The 18,843-nt window shown below is 40.7% G+C and overlaps 1 protein-coding gene across 4 annotated transcripts in view; it reads right to left on the bottom strand.

The window, feature by feature from the left end:
• The window catches only part of SYNJ2 (synaptojanin 2), a 66,089-nt gene that overhangs the window by 1,454 nt on the left and 45,792 nt on the right, over nt 1-18,843 (bottom strand). For all 4 annotated transcript variants that reach the window (XM_031611584.2, XM_090135668.1, XM_090135669.1 and 1 more), the window contains 12 exons: nt 17,453-17,645; nt 15,731-15,889; nt 15,321-15,477; nt 13,388-13,505; nt 10,801-11,019; nt 10,055-10,133; nt 8,669-8,837; nt 8,163-8,315; nt 5,434-5,568; nt 4,187-4,299; nt 3,349-3,457; nt 1,892-2,094 (listed from right to left, as the gene is read on the bottom strand). In XM_031611584.2, the coding sequence (XP_031467444.2) occupies nt 1,892-2,094; nt 3,349-3,457; nt 4,187-4,299; nt 5,434-5,568; nt 8,163-8,315; nt 8,669-8,837; nt 10,055-10,133; nt 10,801-11,019; nt 13,388-13,505; nt 15,321-15,477; nt 15,731-15,889; nt 17,453-17,645 (1,807 nt within the window). The remainder of the gene's footprint in view (nt 1-1,891; nt 2,095-3,348; nt 3,458-4,186; nt 4,300-5,433; nt 5,569-8,162; nt 8,316-8,668; nt 8,838-10,054; nt 10,134-10,800; nt 11,020-13,387; nt 13,506-15,320; nt 15,478-15,730; nt 15,890-17,452; nt 17,646-18,843) is intronic.

Genomic DNA, 18,843 nt, shown 5'->3' with positions numbered 1-18,843 from the left:
AGTTCTGAAGAGTTATTTATTTGTTACATCTCGCTGCTGCCTAGCATTATTTAAGCAAGAATGTGTGAGGGCTGAATTAATGGGGCCATTAGCTCACGCCTTTGGCTATGTTCTAGTACATAAGCTTGAAGGACAATTGGCTTAAACTAACTTAAGAAAGGTATTAATGGCATTGGCATGTCTCACTGATGCTAGGAACTGAAGCTAAAAGCAAATTCTCAAAATGCAATTTAGTTTGTATGTTTTTGCTATTTAAAAATATAGAAATGTAAGAAATAGTCCAAGAGGCTGTGGTTGCTTCAGATCTCTCGTGCTCACTGTATGTACTGAATGTAGCCGAATGAAAACATTTTAATGCTTTACTACTGTCCCATAATATTAAAGATAATATACAGGTTTCTTTAATGCCGTCCAAATATTTGATGGACATATCCTCTGCCATTGCTGTCTGTAGGCTGGTATTGAGTTATCTCTTGTACCTTTTTAATAATAGAAGTGGATTGAATAGAGATTTTCAAGTACAGCACTCTGCTCTGAACTCACTTGGGGGAAGAGGTGGAAGTCTGACATGAGAGTCAAACTGAAATAAAGAAATACCTGCAAAAGCTTTCATACAACTAACACCAAGATAGCAGTGCCTCTCAGCACTTTGTAGGAATGCCCTATGCATGGAGGAAGGATAAACATAAAATAAATAGACTAGTCTTGCTTATTAAGCAATGAAGAAAAGGGCACACAGGGTGCTGCCTGTTTTTAATTCTTACGTGATTCTGATAGATGGGAGATGGCCCAAACCCCATTAGACAGGGGTGAACACCTCTGCAAGAGTCCTAACTTAGCACAGAGCTTGCTGAAGCTCTGTCTAAGGAAGAATCTAAAAGGTTACATATTTTTGTCTTGAACTTCAACTGCTGCATTTCAGCAGTTCTAAGAGGAAAGAAATTGTCGACTGTGTCAGTGTAGAGACCTGACAGAGAGACAGACTAAGAACCCACACCTACAGGTTTGTATTTTTAAGACCCTGATCTGTTGAGTAGAATCCAGAATCCAAAGTGAAACATTGAATCCCATTACCAGGCAAGTGAAAAAAAAGTTGGATGAATAGGACACTAAACAGCATATGGAGAAAGAAGCTGACACAGTACAGAGCAGAATGCTCTGGCTGTGGTTAAAAGTAAGCACTGTGATAAGGAAGAGATGAGTCTTAAAACCTGCACATCAGCTGCCTTTCTCTATTTGAGATTCAAAGCAGAATTTTATCCTGAAGATGTGTACCTCTGCCTTATAGTAAAGCAGCTGGGCTTTGCCCTTTAGTTTAATAAAAAGCCAAAGAGTGCCAGTACTGAAAGTCAGAAATTTCTGTGCAATTCTGTACCCGGAAGTCTTTCTTCCTGATTTTACTAAAAACAATCAAACAAAACAAACAAGCAAAAATGTAGCTACAGGTGATGCAAAGATGGTTCTGATGCTTCATAATCAATAGAGTAAAAACACAGGAAGAAAAAAGCAAAGTAGAGGGTGACTTCCACATGAGACAGTCAGTGGTTTTTCATGGTCTCCTCCTTAAAACAAAGCTGATGCAATGAGGAGAGGAAGCAGAATACTGGTTTCACAGTCAGTGCCACATACCTTGACAATGCTCAGACAACCAGGAGTAACTACATCTAGGAAAACAGACTCACAAAGAGAAAAGCTGAGTAAAAACCTCAGGTTCCTTTCCTTTCTTGACTGCCTCAAATGTTTTTATGACCACAGCACACAATACCATTTCAGAGCCTGTTGACTAAGAACTGGGCAGTATTTAAATGTTAAGGAGATGTTTTGAAGCCCTAACAGCTTCCCCACACACACACTTTTTCCATCCTTCACACCATTTAAGGCTCCAGCTCACATTTTCCATCTTGGTTCCGGCCCTTTGCAGAGGTACTGGCTTCTTCGTAGTTGGAACTTTGGGTGGAGGCCGATGGGGCACAAGTGCTGGTCCTGCCTGTGGGCCCTGAAAGGACAGGGACTTTGTGATGCTGGGAACAGGCTCGGGTTTGGTGAACGTTTGGTTTCGAGTTGGAGCAGGCTTCAGTGCATCTTCCTGTAATCCTGAAAAGCAAAACCAATTAGTGTCTTTGCAGCAAAATACCTCCTTTTACAGTCATGTTTTCCAAAATGCGCATGTGTAAAGGGCATATATAGTGCAGACCTCTGTGAACCTGTGTCTAGAATTTGTAAATGGCATTTTGTAAACAGCAGTTGAGGAAAACCTTCCCTGTATGAAATACTTCATGCCAACACGCAGCGCTGCGTCACCATTGAGCCCAGTGGGTTAAACACCGCTGGGGTGCATAAATACTGGGCTCATGTTCTGAGCCTCCCTTTGCTCCAGTTCCATGATCTGGATAAACAAGGTGACAACACTGAGTGCTTCCTGTAAGCAAAGAATTGTAAACGCTAACTAGGGTAGAGCACAAGCTATTGAAAGCAATGCTGACCAGGCTGGTTTCCTTACCCAAGCTGATGAAATGGAATTTCGAAATTAATGGGGAGTAAACCAGATTTCAAAGATAATTGTACAGCAGTGCCGGAAGAACAACCATCAAAATGCCTTTATGATATTTCTAATTAAAATGGATTATTCCAGACTGCACTGTGTTTACAAACAAAAGGGGTTGTTTTCCTAAGCTGAGCACCTTGCAGACTCAGTGCTCTCCAATCATAATGCATTCTTTCTTCTTTATACAGCATCGGCAAAAAAAGGCTCCTTGAAACTACAGAGAGCATATTCACATGGCCTAAATTTCCTGCTCCTATCTGCCCTTGTGAAAACCTCTCATCTCCATGGCTTTGACAGAGAGCCTATACAGAGTAGCTTTTCAACACAGATATTCCAGGTAAAGGTAGCATAGACTTCTATGCAGGCAGCAACTATACTTGTTATCCAAATGTGAATAAAAGCTAGGTTATTTCTCCCACTGCTGTATTGGTTCGCTAGCTCTGTTTGGAATAGTGAACATCGTTATCTGGAGCAGCAAATGTAACTCTGAGGTAACACAAGCAGTCGATTCCAGCTTTCTTTTAATTTTTCAGACTAAATCTGGACATAATAATCCAAATGCTCATAGCAACAGGTTCTGCAATGAAATATACAACTTGAGTTACCTTGGAAAAACAAGGCCAGCATTATCAAAACTGACAGATAACACTAAGAAAAGTCTTACAAGACTGCGCATGTCCACGTTCAGCAGAGCCTCTGAATAGAAATAAATGCATCTGGGCTATGACAGCAGAAGGATAATTATACCTGCAGAACTCTGTATTTAAAGATTTTTGGAAAGTACATTAAAAAGCTGGGCTTACCTCCTTTAGCTTCCATAAGACATCTGATAGCTTCTTCTGCTTCCTCAGCAGTGGTGGTTTTGATTTGCTTGACATTGTAAGGTTTACTTATTCCAGTACGAACTTTAGGCTTCGATAAAAAATACAAAAAAGAGTAATGCTGAGAGAATCATTTTTTCTTGTGTGCTTGTAATCTTATGGCTAAGTTCACACACCTGTAAAGCTCTGGTTTTGCCAGTGGCTGTTCAGAAATCTATAAATTTATAGAAATGGTGGAGAGTCTTTTGGCAAGCATTGGGCCTTTGTTATCAGCTGTGGGGAAAGGCAGATAGCTAACTGCCACAGCTAGTTCCTTAGCCATCCCTTGTTCATGCATTATGGTTTCCATCTGATAAGACAGGAGTGGGGAGGTGTTTCCACATTTGGGTATTGATTTCCCTGTCCATAGGGTGGCAGCCTTGCTGGCACCAGCAAAAACTTTTCCTGTATGCCTGGGGCATCCCATCAAAATGAGATAAGAAGAGAATTAGAGCACATTATCGTGGTGCTCAAAATTCAAGTTAGCATTTGTCAAAGAATATCACAGAAAATAAACTAACAGTGCTCTGTATGTGCACCATTCTTCCTTCTTGTTCCTCAGCCTCTCCTTCTCAACAATTTAATACTGTTTTTCTTGGGTCCAGTTGGTCCTATGGTCTAGTATTATAGTACACACACTCATCTTAGCATTTCCAGCTCGGGCAGGCAATGGACTTCCTTCATTGTATGACAAGAGTGTTACGTACTTGATGCTCAATGTCTGCATGGATGGGGGAGATGAGGATGATGCCACATGGCTGCACTGAGAGGCAGGACTCACCGGCTGCTGAGGGGCTCCAGGCAGCAGCTTCGCTGTGGCCAGGATGGAGCAGGTGGAGTGGCTTCCTGAAGAGAGGGAACCATCTGAGGAGGACTTTTTGCCTGATGTTCCAGCTGAAAGAGGAATAAAAATGGCTTGTTGCTCTCAGTAATCTGCAGTGACAGATTACTCTCTTTGAAACACGTTTGTGAGAAATGAAAGAGACACTGTCACTGTCCCTGCTCCTCCAGGTGACAGGCACATTAGGTAAGACCTTCCTGAGGGACATCAGAGTCCTTCTCCCTGGGTGCCAAGAGCAGCACTCTTTGACCTAGGAGGAATAAATGGGCTGAAGCTGTTACTGCTTTAAGTCTAGGTTGGAAAAATCTGAACACAAATGAAATCACAAGCTTTTCAGGAAACATTTTTCTAGTTTGTCTAACAATTTCCTACTTAGTCTAACTAACAATTTAGTTAGCTGAGCGTTAACGCTGCCTTCCAGGCATAGAAGTACTAATGCCAGCATTGTCATTTCTATACAACAGACTCAGAAATGAATAGGAAGAATGCTGAAGAACTCATCTTCCAGTAAAAAGTCTGACAGAACCTTTGAATTAAGACTGAAAAATATATGAAAATAGGGCTGCAAAAACCAATACAGTGTATAGCTTGTGTGCCACAGAAGACCCAGATAATTATCTGGATTTAGCAATCGGCATTCTTCCAAAAGCAGCTATAAGAACATGAGCAATGCAGTAACGATGACTACTTGGGTGAGTAGAACTCAGGTAAACAGCACCTTTGTGCTTCACTGAACATAAAAATGAGCAAGAGCTACTTGCAAAGTAAAGAAAAGGCCAAATAGTACAGAAAAAGCATTTTGTCAAAGCTTTTAAAAAGAAGATTACAGTTAAGTCAGACACAAGGAAAGTATAAGAAAACACTCAGCAACTTTCTAAGCCAGCGGGCATAAATAATGGTATTTATTGTGACTAAGTGGCAGGTCAATTCATTGAACTGAGTGATGAGTTAGTGTTGTCATACTGTACTCACTAAAGCATGGAGCCTTTCTTTAAGGAATACCTGTCACCCTAAATACAGACTTCCCCCATTGCTAGCTGTGGCCGTAGGCAGACTAAAACAGACTGGGAAGCAAACAGAGCAGCAGCTTGACGTTTCAAAACAATGTCAGTTTCTTCATCACCCAGAAATGACAGGCAAAACTGTTCAGCTGAGGCCAACGCTACGTAAAAGAAAGTTAAACTCACCAGGAGGAGGAGGCCTTTGGGGGGGCTGGAGTGGCCGAGGCCTATTAGGAACAGACAGAGACCTGCTTGGAGACGGGCGGTGATGCTCCCCGCTTGCCTCCAGGTCCAGCTTCAAATCAACCAGGTCTGCATCATCTAGGGAAATTTTAGAAATGATCCATGTCAGACACTTGCTGGAGAGCATGCAACAAATCTGGGCCATCCGTAGAGAGGCAATGACGAATGGCAATCCTAAACCAGATATCTCAGCAACAGCACATGGCTTCTTTCATCCTGTTTGCTCTCCTGGAATAGCTCCCTGCTCCCACCTGAGAAACATCTACCCAACCTTATGTCAAATGTTTCCCCCTCTCTTTTTCCAGCATTTGTAAACTGTTCCTGCTGATGCACAGACTGCCTGCATCTGATTTCTGGGTTACTGCTCACCTCATTACATTGAGAGCTTTTCACAGGTAGACTTCAGTGACCTGGTATAATTCAAACTCAGGCACAGCAGCCATGGGAAAGTGAGTCACGATCAGTTCCTTATTCTTCCCTCATGAAGGCCACAATTATCTCTGAAGATTAAGCAACCTTCCTTGCTCAGAACTGTTTTTGTGACAGAGAAAGATCTATCTGAATCACTCCCTCATCACATCTCTCTGCTTTCCAGTAATGTTTCATTACAGATACACCTGCCTCAATGTGATAGCCCTCAGATGCACCTGAAATGACTGTGCTATTGCACTCTCACTTCACCTTAGCCTCTCTGACAGATGGAGAGAAGTAGAGATGGCTTCCCGCTCCCAGCTGACTGCACTGGGTGCTTCCACCTCAGTTGCCTCACCTCCTTCCCCTACCCAGCCTTGCAGCAATGGCTTCTAGGGCTCCAGAACCCACTTGGTTTAGTTTTGTCCCTGTGGTTTGGAGAGGAGGGGGAAGGAGCTGACAAGCAGCAGTCTATCCTGCTTTAGGCATTCTTAATGAGTTCCTGTTTTTCAGAAAGTTTTACTATCCAGGGAATGCTGAGCTGCCTCACACTTTCCTGCTCCCACTCAGCACCAGATGGCAGCCACAGAGACACAGCCTGTGATCTGCCCAGCCTGCCCCCCCTTTCCTTCTACATTTTCTCTAAGCAACAGAAATGGCCTCATCAGTACGATCCAAAGTGCCATGCAGATGCCTAAAGGCACAGCTGGAAATTCTGGCAGTAATGCTGAGCACAAGACAAAAATCACCCACTACCACTCTATCCCTCCTGCTTAAAAGACTGCTGGGTTTTGGCAATGGCTCTCAGGAACGTCTCACGTCAGAAACACTCATGCACACTAATGTGCTCCTATCATTGATTTCTGTCTGCATCCAGCACCAGCCCTACAGCCATCATACCTTTGATAAGAGGCACTCAGGCAGAAGTGGAAGCTTAGGGAGGCATCTGGAATCACAGAGACTTTCAGGATGGACTGAATACATCATATTTTGACTTTGCAAGATCATGACAGCCCCTCAAATTCCTTCAAACTATACTTTGTACTCTTATATACTTCTTGATATATTTTTTGTGTGTGAAGAGCTAGCACAGGTGAAAAGAATGCCTGCAATTCTCTGTAGTGTAATGAATCATCACATAGTAGGCCAGAGGTGTTTGGAGGGCAAGCCATCTCATAGTACAAAGTGATCGTTTTCACTGTATTTAATAATGACAGATTACTCATTGGCTCAGGGCTAAGTTTCTGGGTCTGTCTATACACTGCACACAGCATACAGCTTAAGGTGGGTCAGAAAGCTGTATATCACTGTGATTGTTTGGAATGTCTGCCTGTGTAAACTAAAGAATTTCATTTAATCTTTATGAACTCTGTTTCTGACTCAGGTCTAATATCTTTAAAGGTATTAGAGTTTTCTGTCAGAAGATTCTCTTCTGTGAGAGTGCAGAAAGAATTTCTCAATCACCTACTGACGGCAATGAAGTGTTTAAGATGCAAACCAGCCTGTCTCAGGTTGGCCACTGAGGCCTGTCCTGATCACATGCCAATGTAATAAGGCTGCCAGCGTGGCTAGTTCTTGCTGCAGTTTGTAGATGTATTCTCTTCATAGCAACAGCTTTACTTTACAGAATAATTTCTTAATAATGCATAAACAAGCCAGGTGACCAGAAAAACAGACCAGAAAAACATACCTGTAGTATGAACCTCAGCTTCTTCAGAAATTAATAAAATAGAAGCAAAGGAGAAATCTTAACTTTCTTTTGAAGTCGCTTGTTTGAACACAACTTCCTGAACAGCCCAGCTTGCTCCAGTCTGTGCTGCCACAGCTATTGCTCAACAGACACAACACAGCTCATCACGAAATCAACAGCAATCCTTGGATTTGACTTTGCTCTGGCCCTTACTAATAAGGAAATAAAGTACAGATGATTTTGTATTTTATGCCCTGGAGCTGTACAGTATCAAATGAATAAAAAGAAATAATTTATTAAGACTCTAAAAGGAAACTGGCATTTCTCAGTACTACCACCTTGCCCTGGGCTACAAGGAAGTAAGATCTAAGCTTTATTATTTGTATGGCTGTGTTGCCTCGGTTACAATCACAAACTCAATAGTTGTTGAGCACTACATGAACATGTATCAAAAAGATAATCATCATCTTCAAAAGACCTACAATCAAATATAAATGCATAGGGAAATACAGACAAAAGGAGAATAAGCAACAAGTGTTCAGGTCTTATTTAAGGAACATACATAATTTACCTTTATACAGTCGTGAGTTTTGCCCAGACTTGGGTGAAAGAGCTGTGGGTGAAAGGTGTCCAGAACCATCAGGCAAATATTCTGCCGTGTCTGCTTCCAGGTGTTGACACAAAGCATCATCTAAATACTCATCTTCATCCTCCACTATATCACCTGAATTAAAATATTAAATAACACAGACTTCATGAAAAAGTGCATAAATGAATTGAACATACACAATGGGCAGGCTTCTTTTGTAATCCATGGTTCATTACAGTTTGTTTCTATCCAGACAACTGTATCACACATTGGATTTGCTAACATATTCTGTAAACACTACACTGATAGGCCAATCTTAGCAATAGTTCTCTGCCCAGGCACAGTGCTGGGTCACAGTTTTATTTACAATCCTCTTCTTAAGTGGTGTGGCTTCACTGCAAATTAAAATACCAGCAACACTCATACTCTGTGCAATCAAAGCCTGGAAAACAACTTCTCACAACTTAGCTTAGAAACCTGCTACTCACCTTCTGAGTCATAGTCCAAACTTGAGAAGTCAAAATTTTCTTCCAAAAGACAGGAATTTGCAGTGGGGGACATGGGGACAACACTGTCCCGTTTCCGAGCAATTTCCTCCTGAAGTCCCTTCAGCCAGTCCTTAGTTTTGGGACGGATCTTCACTGTTCTGCCTCTGACCTTACACAAAAAATTATTTCCCCTTTGTCAAGCAGGGCACATTACAAAAATGCCTGAGCAAGTTAAGTGTTGCTGCTTGCTTGTAAGCAATATAACTAACACTTCATCTTAGATAATAAACGAAAAGGAAGCACACTTCATACCCTCATAACAACTTTTCAGACTGTAATAATATTCTTGGAAGAAAATAAGCTTCAAAGCTCATTAGGAGATGCTGCTGTATTTGGGGGTTACTTGAGAAAGAAGCAAAGTATCAGCTATGTATCAAAATGATACTGTGATATTCATAATGGAGTGGGAGGGTTCCTTTTTTTTAGTCAGTAGCTTTAAAATACACAGAACCTCGTTACCTGCTGCCATCTGTAAGGAGGCTCTGCTCAGAAAATCTCAGATATGAGAGTCAATGTACTGACTGATAATTGATATAAAGATTAAGACGGCAGCTGATTGTATGTGTTATTCCATGACATTTAGGGTAACAGATATCCAAAATAGTGTCTTTGGCAGCACTATTAGCTTGGAAAGTTCCTGACTCTGGTTCCTAGCCTCTTCACACGTTGTGCACACACAACAGTGTTCGATTCTGTGCTATAGTTAGATCAATGAAATGAGCCAAATTAAAAGATAAAACTCCAAATATGAAAGAACAACAACAGTTAAATCCACTGCTTCAGTGTTGAGTTTACAATGCAGCCCCACACAGTCAGCATAAAGGATGGGGTTGATAAATTGTAGCGTATATGTGTGGGAAGGAAGAACAAGAGATTAGAATATAAATTACTTACAGCTAACGCTGCACTTGCAACAGAGGGCAATGAATCATGTTGTTCTAGCTTGGGAGAAGGAGTTTAGAGGGTACACTTAAGGGAAACAAAAATCTCTAAACAACAACCTTGAGCATGCTTTGGCAACAGTGTAAAGAGTCAGCCTCTAGAGCTTCAAGTGCCAAAGCAATGGCCAAGACCATGTATTCTGCAGTGGTATCACAAAGCACTGCTTAGGAACTCCAAGAAAAATTACTTTCTGCCCTTCTGAAACTGAAAAACTGCATTAACATTAAGAAATTCAGCAGCTGTGAAAGCCAAGGACTTTGTGAGCATGAAGGTTCTTTGAATAAGGTTAGTTAAATTTCTAACTAAATTAAGTATCTCATTCTAAGCAACCACTTTTGAGAAACCTGGTACGAGACCATTATAGGAAGTATGAGATGGTCTTACTTTGATACCATCTATATCCATAACACGAAGTGCTGACTTGCTGTCTGCAAATGTTACCAGCATTTGGCCTCCACTGATCCTAGTGAAAAAAGACAGAGGAGAGAAAACAGTACACTTCACCAGTGAGTAAAAAATCTTAAATGCAACCATGGTCATTCTGTAGAGCCATTTATTTGGTTCCAGCTTGATTCTACTCATAACTACATTTTGGGGAGAAGCAAGCGATCTATGAATCCCTGATGATCTCCTCCCCTTCTCCTCTCCTCCTCTGTGTGACCCCAGTGACACACCTGTTACTGGATCATCCCTGAAGAAGCGTAACATCTTGGCAGCTGTTGGCAGGATATCCAGTCCAATAACTACACTCCCTTACAACTTTCCTTGGCATACTCCTCCTCAACCTCAGAGGATACATGATGTCCCAAAGATTTGTACATCATCAAGCTGTCTAGTAAGTGTGAAAAAGTGCTGGAAGATAGCACAACTCCTCAGGGGAAGTGAAGCGTGGCCAGAGGAGCAGCCAGCAGAAGCAGTGCACCTAAATGAAGCCTAGATTATTTCTTTAGCAGGCTGACAAGAAGGAAAAGATATCCAAAATATATATATTTCATTTCTAATGAAGAATTAAACATAGTGGAATTTCATGTACTGCTTTCCAGTAAAAAATGAATTCTGTCTGGATATAAAGGGAATTGCTAGTCTGTGTTTTTTAACAGATGATACACCACCTGAGATCCCAAATTTACCTGACCAGAACAACAGTGCCATAATCCTCAAACATCTGCATAAGCTCTGTACGCAGGTCCTCAGGAAAATCATTTTTCTCTTCTGGCACTGGTGATAGCAGATTTACCACTACTGTGGCATCCAGTGGTCCCTGGAAAGATGACACTTCCCGGAAAACACTCTCACGAGCTCCTTCATTGACTTCCTGGACTTCCACTTCTACAATAGCTAACACAGGCCTACAAGAAATAAAGGAGAAATGCCTATTTAAAATTAAAATCAACAATGCCCAATTGCCACTTACATAAAGTTAAAAACAATTCTATACATCTTCTATACATTTTTAAGTCTGCAGTGTCAAAGTTCATTACCAATATTTAGTTAATCACTTTCTTTTTAGGCATACCAGGCTTACTGCGTATGCTCTACACAGAAGGAGAAGCAGAACAAATTAAAGTCTCACTGGAAGATAGCACTGTGGTGCTAGAAATTTGGAGTCCAGTGGATTGTTTCATTTCTCCTATAGAGAAAAATCACGCTTTGAGCACTGTTAATTGTATTTACCAGTTCTTCATTAGCTGAGTGTAACAGTGAGGACACACCACAGACAAATTCAAATAACAATTGCATGCAGCAGTTCTAGCAAACCTCTAGTCAAAGATTACCAGGATATTTTGCTCCTTTTTAACTAGCTATCTCCCAGAGCCCTCACAGAACAGGAAGGCAATCTATTCTGCTAAGCATGGCCACACAAAGATGCCTGTCTTCCAAAAATTAAGGACTAAGTACTCTAAGGGTTCAATATAGCAACAAACAGAACAAAATAGCTCAGTTTGAAGGGACCTTCAGCGAACATTTAGTCTTAGTGCCTGACCACTTCAGAGCTAACCAAAAGTTAAAGCATATTATTTAAGCATTGCTTTGAGCACTGACAGGAAGAGCACCTCCCTAGGAAGCCCATTCCAATGTTTCACCATCCTCATGGTAAAAGAACATTTCCTAATATCCAGCCTGAGCCTCCCATGGTGTAGCATTGTGCCATTGCATCATGACCAGGGAACAGAGCTCAGAACTTCTCTCTGCACTCTGCCTACTCAGGGAGTTGCAGAGGGCAAGAGTTCACTTCTTGGCTGCTTCTTCTCCAGACTGGACAGCCCAGGTCTTTGTTCTCAATCTATCCTCACAGCACGTGCCTTTCTGCCCATCACCAGCTTTGTTGCCCTCCTTTGGATGCTTACAAAAGCCTTAACATCTTTTGCATTTTGACATACTGACAGGTGTTTGCTACATAGCAATACAATTAGTCAACACAACAAACTTGCTTCTTCAGCAGTTTCTTGCTTATTACCTCTTTGTGCGTTAGATCTAAATACAACTGGGAAACATGTCTGAAAGAGTAAAGCATGTCTCATCTCCATGAATGCCATCTACATTCTCAGAATTCCACCCGCACATACACACAGAGTAGTAACTGGAAAGGCTGCTTCTAACTTTCAGAATTGCTATTTCCTACTTGCAAGAGAATATGCATTACAAGAATGTATGAATAGGAGAGCCAAGCTAAAAAAGAAAAAGAGAGGAAAATAATGCAGAGGAAATGTTAGCTATTTCTATTAGCACTGTGAATCGTTATGCATTACCATATGTCACAATGATACAGCCAAGCCTTTTTTCTAGCACAAACCTTGGGAAAGCAAAGCTGCTGACTGTAATTTTTTACAGTTGAGCCCACTGAAATAGAAAACCAATGTACAAGAGCCATGTTTCACAGATTGCATCCTCAGGGTCCTATAAAATGAGTGCAGCAGTTCCACCGCTTTGTGGAACACGGCAATGTCAAAGCCCTGACACAGAGAAGTTGACTGCATGAGGTGTGTTCTCTCATTGCTGGAGGGATACAGTACAATCCTCACATGTGAGAACACCATAAGAAGCACAGAGACAGCTGCCGTGGATCACTGAGCACTGCAAGGAGTATCAATATTGTACTGCTTCCAGAAGGCCTGAATGAGTGTGACGAAGATATTATGAGTACAAGAGCATTTCCAAGGTGTATTTATTACAGAATTTATTTCAGAGAAGTGAAGTAGTGACAAGTTCAAGGAAGAAAGGTCATTTATATCCTCAAAGAGAAGCTAATGATACAGAATCACAGAATCATAGAATCCTTAGAGTTGGAAGGGATCTTTGAAGGTCATCCAGTCCAGCTGCCTTGCAATGAACAGGGACAGCCAGAGGCACTGCTCTTTGTTTTCATCCATCTCCAATCTCCATTTATATGGGCAGCCCAAAAGTTTAACACTTTTTCTTTGAAGAGGTCACACGTGGCCTTATAGACACAGTGTGACCTCTCCAGGCCACACTGTTCCACAAAGGACCAGTGATACTTTCCACCATGGTAAACATCCCACCACGAGGAAAAAAGAAATATAACAAACCACCAAACAAAACCAAACAAAGAACAACAAAAAACCCTCCAGACTAGGGAACAGAAATTAAGTGTGTGGTGTCTGCTACAATCAGACTCAATTCTATGCTCCGAAGGTACCATTCAGTATAACACATTCTAGCCTTCTAGAACTTCTGATTATTTGCTTAGGACTTTACCTGTGGTCAGATGCCTGCAGCTCAGCTCTCCCGTAGTACATCAAGGCTCCAGGGGTCCAGGTGTGTCTGACTTTAGTTTCTGCACTCAGGTCACTGTCTAGAAGATTAATCTCTCCAGCTGTGCAGCACAAAATATCATTTGAAACCCACTTACAGCTGTTTTTACTAAGTGAAGAAATAGTTCATTAGGATGTGCTTCACAGACTCTAGCAGTTATGTTGTTACCAGCAAAATGGCAACTTGAATGTCACTCAATCAATCACCTGCACAATCTGTGTTGATCAAGGGTCACATTAGTATTTTTCTCCCTACTCCCCTTCTGAGCATGGAAAGATACAGTATTTGTGAAATACACTGCATACCTGAACAGTACACACAACGCAGAGCAAAGAGAAAGGACAGAGCAACCTTCAAATACTTCTGTTATAATGCATTAAAGCAACAGAAAGCGCTCTGGACTCAATGATGGAGTGGGGTTTTACATCATTGTCGGTAACAGTAAAGTTTTTTGGTCACTTTTTGGGCTAATAGATAACTATTTCTTGCCTGCAGAGCTGGAATTGAAAAAAAAAAAAAGAGAGAAAAAAAAAGGAAAGAGTATTGAGCTGAGAGGCAGAAGAGTAGCTTTGCCACCAGTAGAAAAGGAAAGGATCTATGGGAGCTATGGTGACAGACTGATTAGAAAAGCATTGCAGGGCTGGGAAGTTGCATGAACAGATAGCAGAATACCCACATGAGCTAGCCTATGTGCAGGGGTCTATCTACAAGCTCTAAAGCAAGGAACCTGCAGGGAACCACTCCTACATGGCGTGGGCTCTTGCAGACATGCTAGATGGATTGCACATAGAACATGGGATCCATTGGCTCAAATCCTCCCAGGGATTAGGCTTACAGACAAATTAAAGAACATGCTTTGAAAATGCTGAAGGGTTTTCTTTCTTCTGAAATGAAGAACAGTCAGCCCAAGACGGATGCTCACTGTTCTAACTTCATTACTGTGTCTCCTACAGTTTTCCTTTCCCAGATTACTTCTCTATAAATGGTTTAGGCTCTTCATTTTACTTTTTCTTTCCCTAAGTAATTGTGAATAAATCTGTCTCACATCAACATGTATTTGATGATTGCTGTGGTTTTGCTTTGTAGTTTTCACACTTAGAAGTACTCATGGTATGACTTGGATTCCAAGCAGAAGTTCCCTGGCATGCAAAAAATCACATCTGCAGGCACCAACCAAATTATTTCTCCAGTAATTATGTTTTTAATGTGAAGTTGTGCAGATTTTATGAATACCTGAACACAGATATGCCTGCAGACTGAGAGAACAGTTATAAAAATTGTCACTGGAAACACAAAGAAATATTTTTTCATTTTGCTATTGTATTCCCTTAAAACCAAATCAAAATTCGGTATGGATATCTGTTGTACTGGCCTGATCACACACCTGATCTCCAAGTACTTTGTAAGTACTAATTAATGAAATCTCCCCAGACTGAAGAAACTGGCAGAAACTAACGCACAAGAAGATACAGAAAAGTGCTTACACAACTACTGAGGACAAGACAAACAACAAATGTATCCTTTATCAACATAGGAACTTTATGTGGAGTAATGATTCTGCTGAAAAGCAATAGAATAACTTCTAGATTATCACAGGTGGGTTGCTGTCAGTTCCTCAGCTAGCTCCTAGCACATTTTCGATCTGTAGCATGAAGCCTTTGTTCACCCACTCAAGAATTAAGGACTGTCTCTGTGAGTTATTCCAATGAAGCTGAAATACATCTACTTTAGCAAAGACATTGCAATTTGAGTACACCTAAGTGACACATCCAGCTCTTCCAGCCCAAAATTCCTAAACTCCCTCTCCTTATGTGGGTTCTGGATCAAAATGAAATTCAAAATTTTCAAATAAGGGAAGAGAAAAAAGCCTACACACCTGTTTTTTCAAAAGGCAATTTCTTTCTCCACCAAAGAACTCGGTCAGTCCAAGCCGGGGTTCTGCACTTGTCACTTGTATCGTAAGCCTCTGACCCAACGTCATATTTATATGTTGGTCCAAAATTAATAGTCCCTTCATGGAAGTCTTTAAAAATCTGTGGAAAGAAGTACCATCTCTTTGATTGAGTTATAGATGAGATAGGTGCCATTGTTCTCAACCAACCTTTACCTTTACCAATGCTTTTACCAATATTCTGATTTTTAAACAGATTACTACATTCATGTACTATAAATAAATGCCTGAGAAGGTAATGTTTCCCTCTCTCAAAGAACTAGACCAAGCCAATACACTGGTATTTAAGAAAACAACAACTTTAAAGCATAAACAAATAAGACACACTGCCTTACTTTTCCACTGGATTTTTGCTGTTGTAGTTGATCAAATTCCATAAGTGTTTTCCAATCTTGACGTTTGAGAAAATAAAAGACTTCCTCATATGTTAGATCAAGGCGATAGTTAAAATCACCACACCAGAAGACATAGTCATGAGAGAACACATTCCGTCCCTAATTTAGAGAATACAGTTAGCATTAAATCACATTTAGGAAAAGAGCTTTTAAGTGCACTGAAATACACAATGGAGTCTCTCAATTACTAAATACCAGATCGTGTACTTCCCATATGCTAAATCTTAAAATGCATTTCAAAAAGGACTACTTCCTTCACTGTCTTTTGTGTCCCACTGAGATGAATTTTGGAAACAAGAGTATCAGATTTTCTCCATTTTCTGAAGGTATGCCTAAGCTAGGAACCTCAGTTTTAAATTCACAATTTGGCTGAATGTATGAATATAAAAGAAAATTGGTTCGTTTTCCTAACACATTTCACATATGTACATTTACTCATTTTAAGTAAAGCACAGGATGTACCGCACTACCAAAACACATTCACAGCAACAAAAGGTCTTGATTAAGAACGAGCTCCAAATTTGACCTTAGGTGCACACTGCCACAGTTTTTTTAAATGTACTGAAATAAACCATCGCTAGAAATTCACTCCAGTCCTACGCTTAATATCCTATATTCTATGCAGTCATTTTATTTTAGTCAAGCTATAAACTGCCAGAATCCTCTAAACGCCTCTAAAACAGCTGTAGCTGTCATAGCACTAGAGGGCACTCTTTATATGTATTTTACAGACAAGATACATTCAATTACTTCAAATGTAGAGGACATAAAATAGCTAATGAAACATTACAAAGAAAAACTACCACAAGCACAACTTTATGGCCATATAGAACAGACATCCTATGCAGGATTTCCAAACTGTCAATACTATAAAACACAACTAATTAATATGCTGCATGTGCCAAGCCTCTAAACCTTGCAAACCATAGGGAGTTAAAATTTTATGCCATGCAACCTAAATGCCATTGCCTGCTGACTAAACAGAATACACAGACTGATCCATTCCCTCTCTGCTTTAGGACCTCTCCCGAGAGGTCTGAGGAAACACTGTAGAAATTTAGGGAACCAATGTTAAGGGAAGCAACAAGGCACTACTACCATACCCCATAGGTTACTTGTTGGCCTGAGGAGATACGTGTGAAATAAAACACTACAGTGATTGATTTTACACCCTTCAGGGGAAAAATTATTCACAAGAACTAATAAATAGTGCCTACTTGCCACAGTCTGAGAAAAACCAGCACTTGTCAACAATGACACATTCAACAGGACACAACAAGGGAACAGAATATACCTTATCAAACACCAAGAACTGATACATCGTACCCATCAGGAGCAGATAAGGCATTGATGTGCCAAGTGGCAAGGATGGTATTTGAGGAATCCCTGCTAGCTAGTGCAGCAAGAGCTACATCTCTGAACGCAACACCAGTCACCTAAGGTCTCACAGATTTGTCAGTTAAGTCACACTGTCCTTAAAGATCAGCTTGAAAATTGCTCAAAGGCCAGGATTTTTTGAGCACTGCAACCACTGTATTTTTGAAAACTGTAGAACTTCTGCAAAGCAAGTGCTATATTGGGTGATAAAGAACACAAAGAGAGACAACTTAAAGACATAGTCTTTACCTCCCACGTTTTCAGCACATGTACCCCTATTCTTACCATTGGGAAGCTGAGTTTCTGTGTTATTTCTTTATAGTCTTCATTCCTCTCCTTCACCTGAGTCTGCCCAGCAGTTAAGTGACTGCATATAAAGCAGAAACTAGTACTGTAGAACTGGAAACGGATGCTCACTGCCCCTTTATTTCCAGTTTTTCCTCCCATTCCTGTCTTCACAGTGTCTATTGCCACATCCCTGTATGAAAAAGAAAAAAAAAAGTGCTGCAGGGACAAGCATTCAACTAACTTTGCAACATAAAGGAAAAATTTGTTTATAGTGCCATGCCTCCTTTCTTTCCTCTGCAAACTGAGGCCTGAACACAAAGTCTGCTGCCATCAGGCACATCTTTCACACTGTGACCCTTCTTGATGATGTTCACGTGCTTTTGTTTCAAATTAAGCATTATAAGCTACTATAGAAGTAAAGCTATTTAAAATTAATTTTCTCCCTCTCCTTATCCTTGCAAGCAATATAGCAAGAGATTATTTCTGCAACAGTGGGAACTTCAGCAGGATGCGCATTTCATGTTTACCTCCATCATGATCCTAAAGACATTAACTAAATTACCATTGCCTTCCCTTTTATACTTTCAACTACATGAGAATCTGTTTTTCAGACAGCTAACAATTCAGCTGGTGTTACTATCCACTGAAACCCAACTTTACAGTCAGTGCCACATTTTTCAGTCCACTGAAAAGCAACAGACCATAACCCATAACTTGTTAAATGAGATGCAGTAATCATTGGATACAACTGTTTAGATCTAAGTCTTAAAATAAGTTATGCTTTAATAACAAATTACTTAGGTCCTACACATGTTTGATTATATAATATTTCAACATTGCGACTAGCATACACTTATGCATTTTCCTAAAGATGAATTGCTTGGCAGAGCAGACTTGCCTGCAGGAAAATTCTTCTCAGATTGCCGGTCTATTCCAAGAATAAACCATGCCTGTCTGATCAGATAAGCAAATGATGACATCATTGTTGTAATCAACTCCAGCACCATGTACGTCCTTCCCATTGAGAAAATTTCCAGACAGAAGCCAGGTAGCTCTAGACAAGAATATTACTGGCTTTAAGTGAGGGGCAGGGGGAAAACACTAAGTTTTATTTGGCTTCCTGCCAGGCACCAATAACCCGAATGAAGAAAGACGTTACAGGTTCTCCCTGTTTTTCTCTTTGTTTTCATCCATCTTTTTCAATTTCTTCCCCATCTATTCTGCCCTCCTATCCTTTTTCCTCTTTGTTGGCCTCTTTTCCTGATCGCAGAAAGCCACCAGAAAAGACACCCTCAGAGAGACAAAAGAGGACCATCACTGTTTTCTGTGAAAAGTCAGATTTTAAGTGCTCAAAAAGAAGCAAGCGTTCAGTCTTTTCTCTGTAAGTA

The sequence above is a fragment of the Phasianus colchicus genome, chromosome 2 (assembly GCF_987193195.1).
Source record: "Phasianus colchicus chromosome 2, bPhaCol1.hap1.1, whole genome shotgun sequence".
NCBI lineage: Eukaryota > Metazoa > Chordata > Aves > Galliformes > Phasianidae > Phasianus > Phasianus colchicus.
Note: the sequence above shows the minus strand (reverse complement) of the source record. Positions and strands in the feature narration are given on the sequence as shown.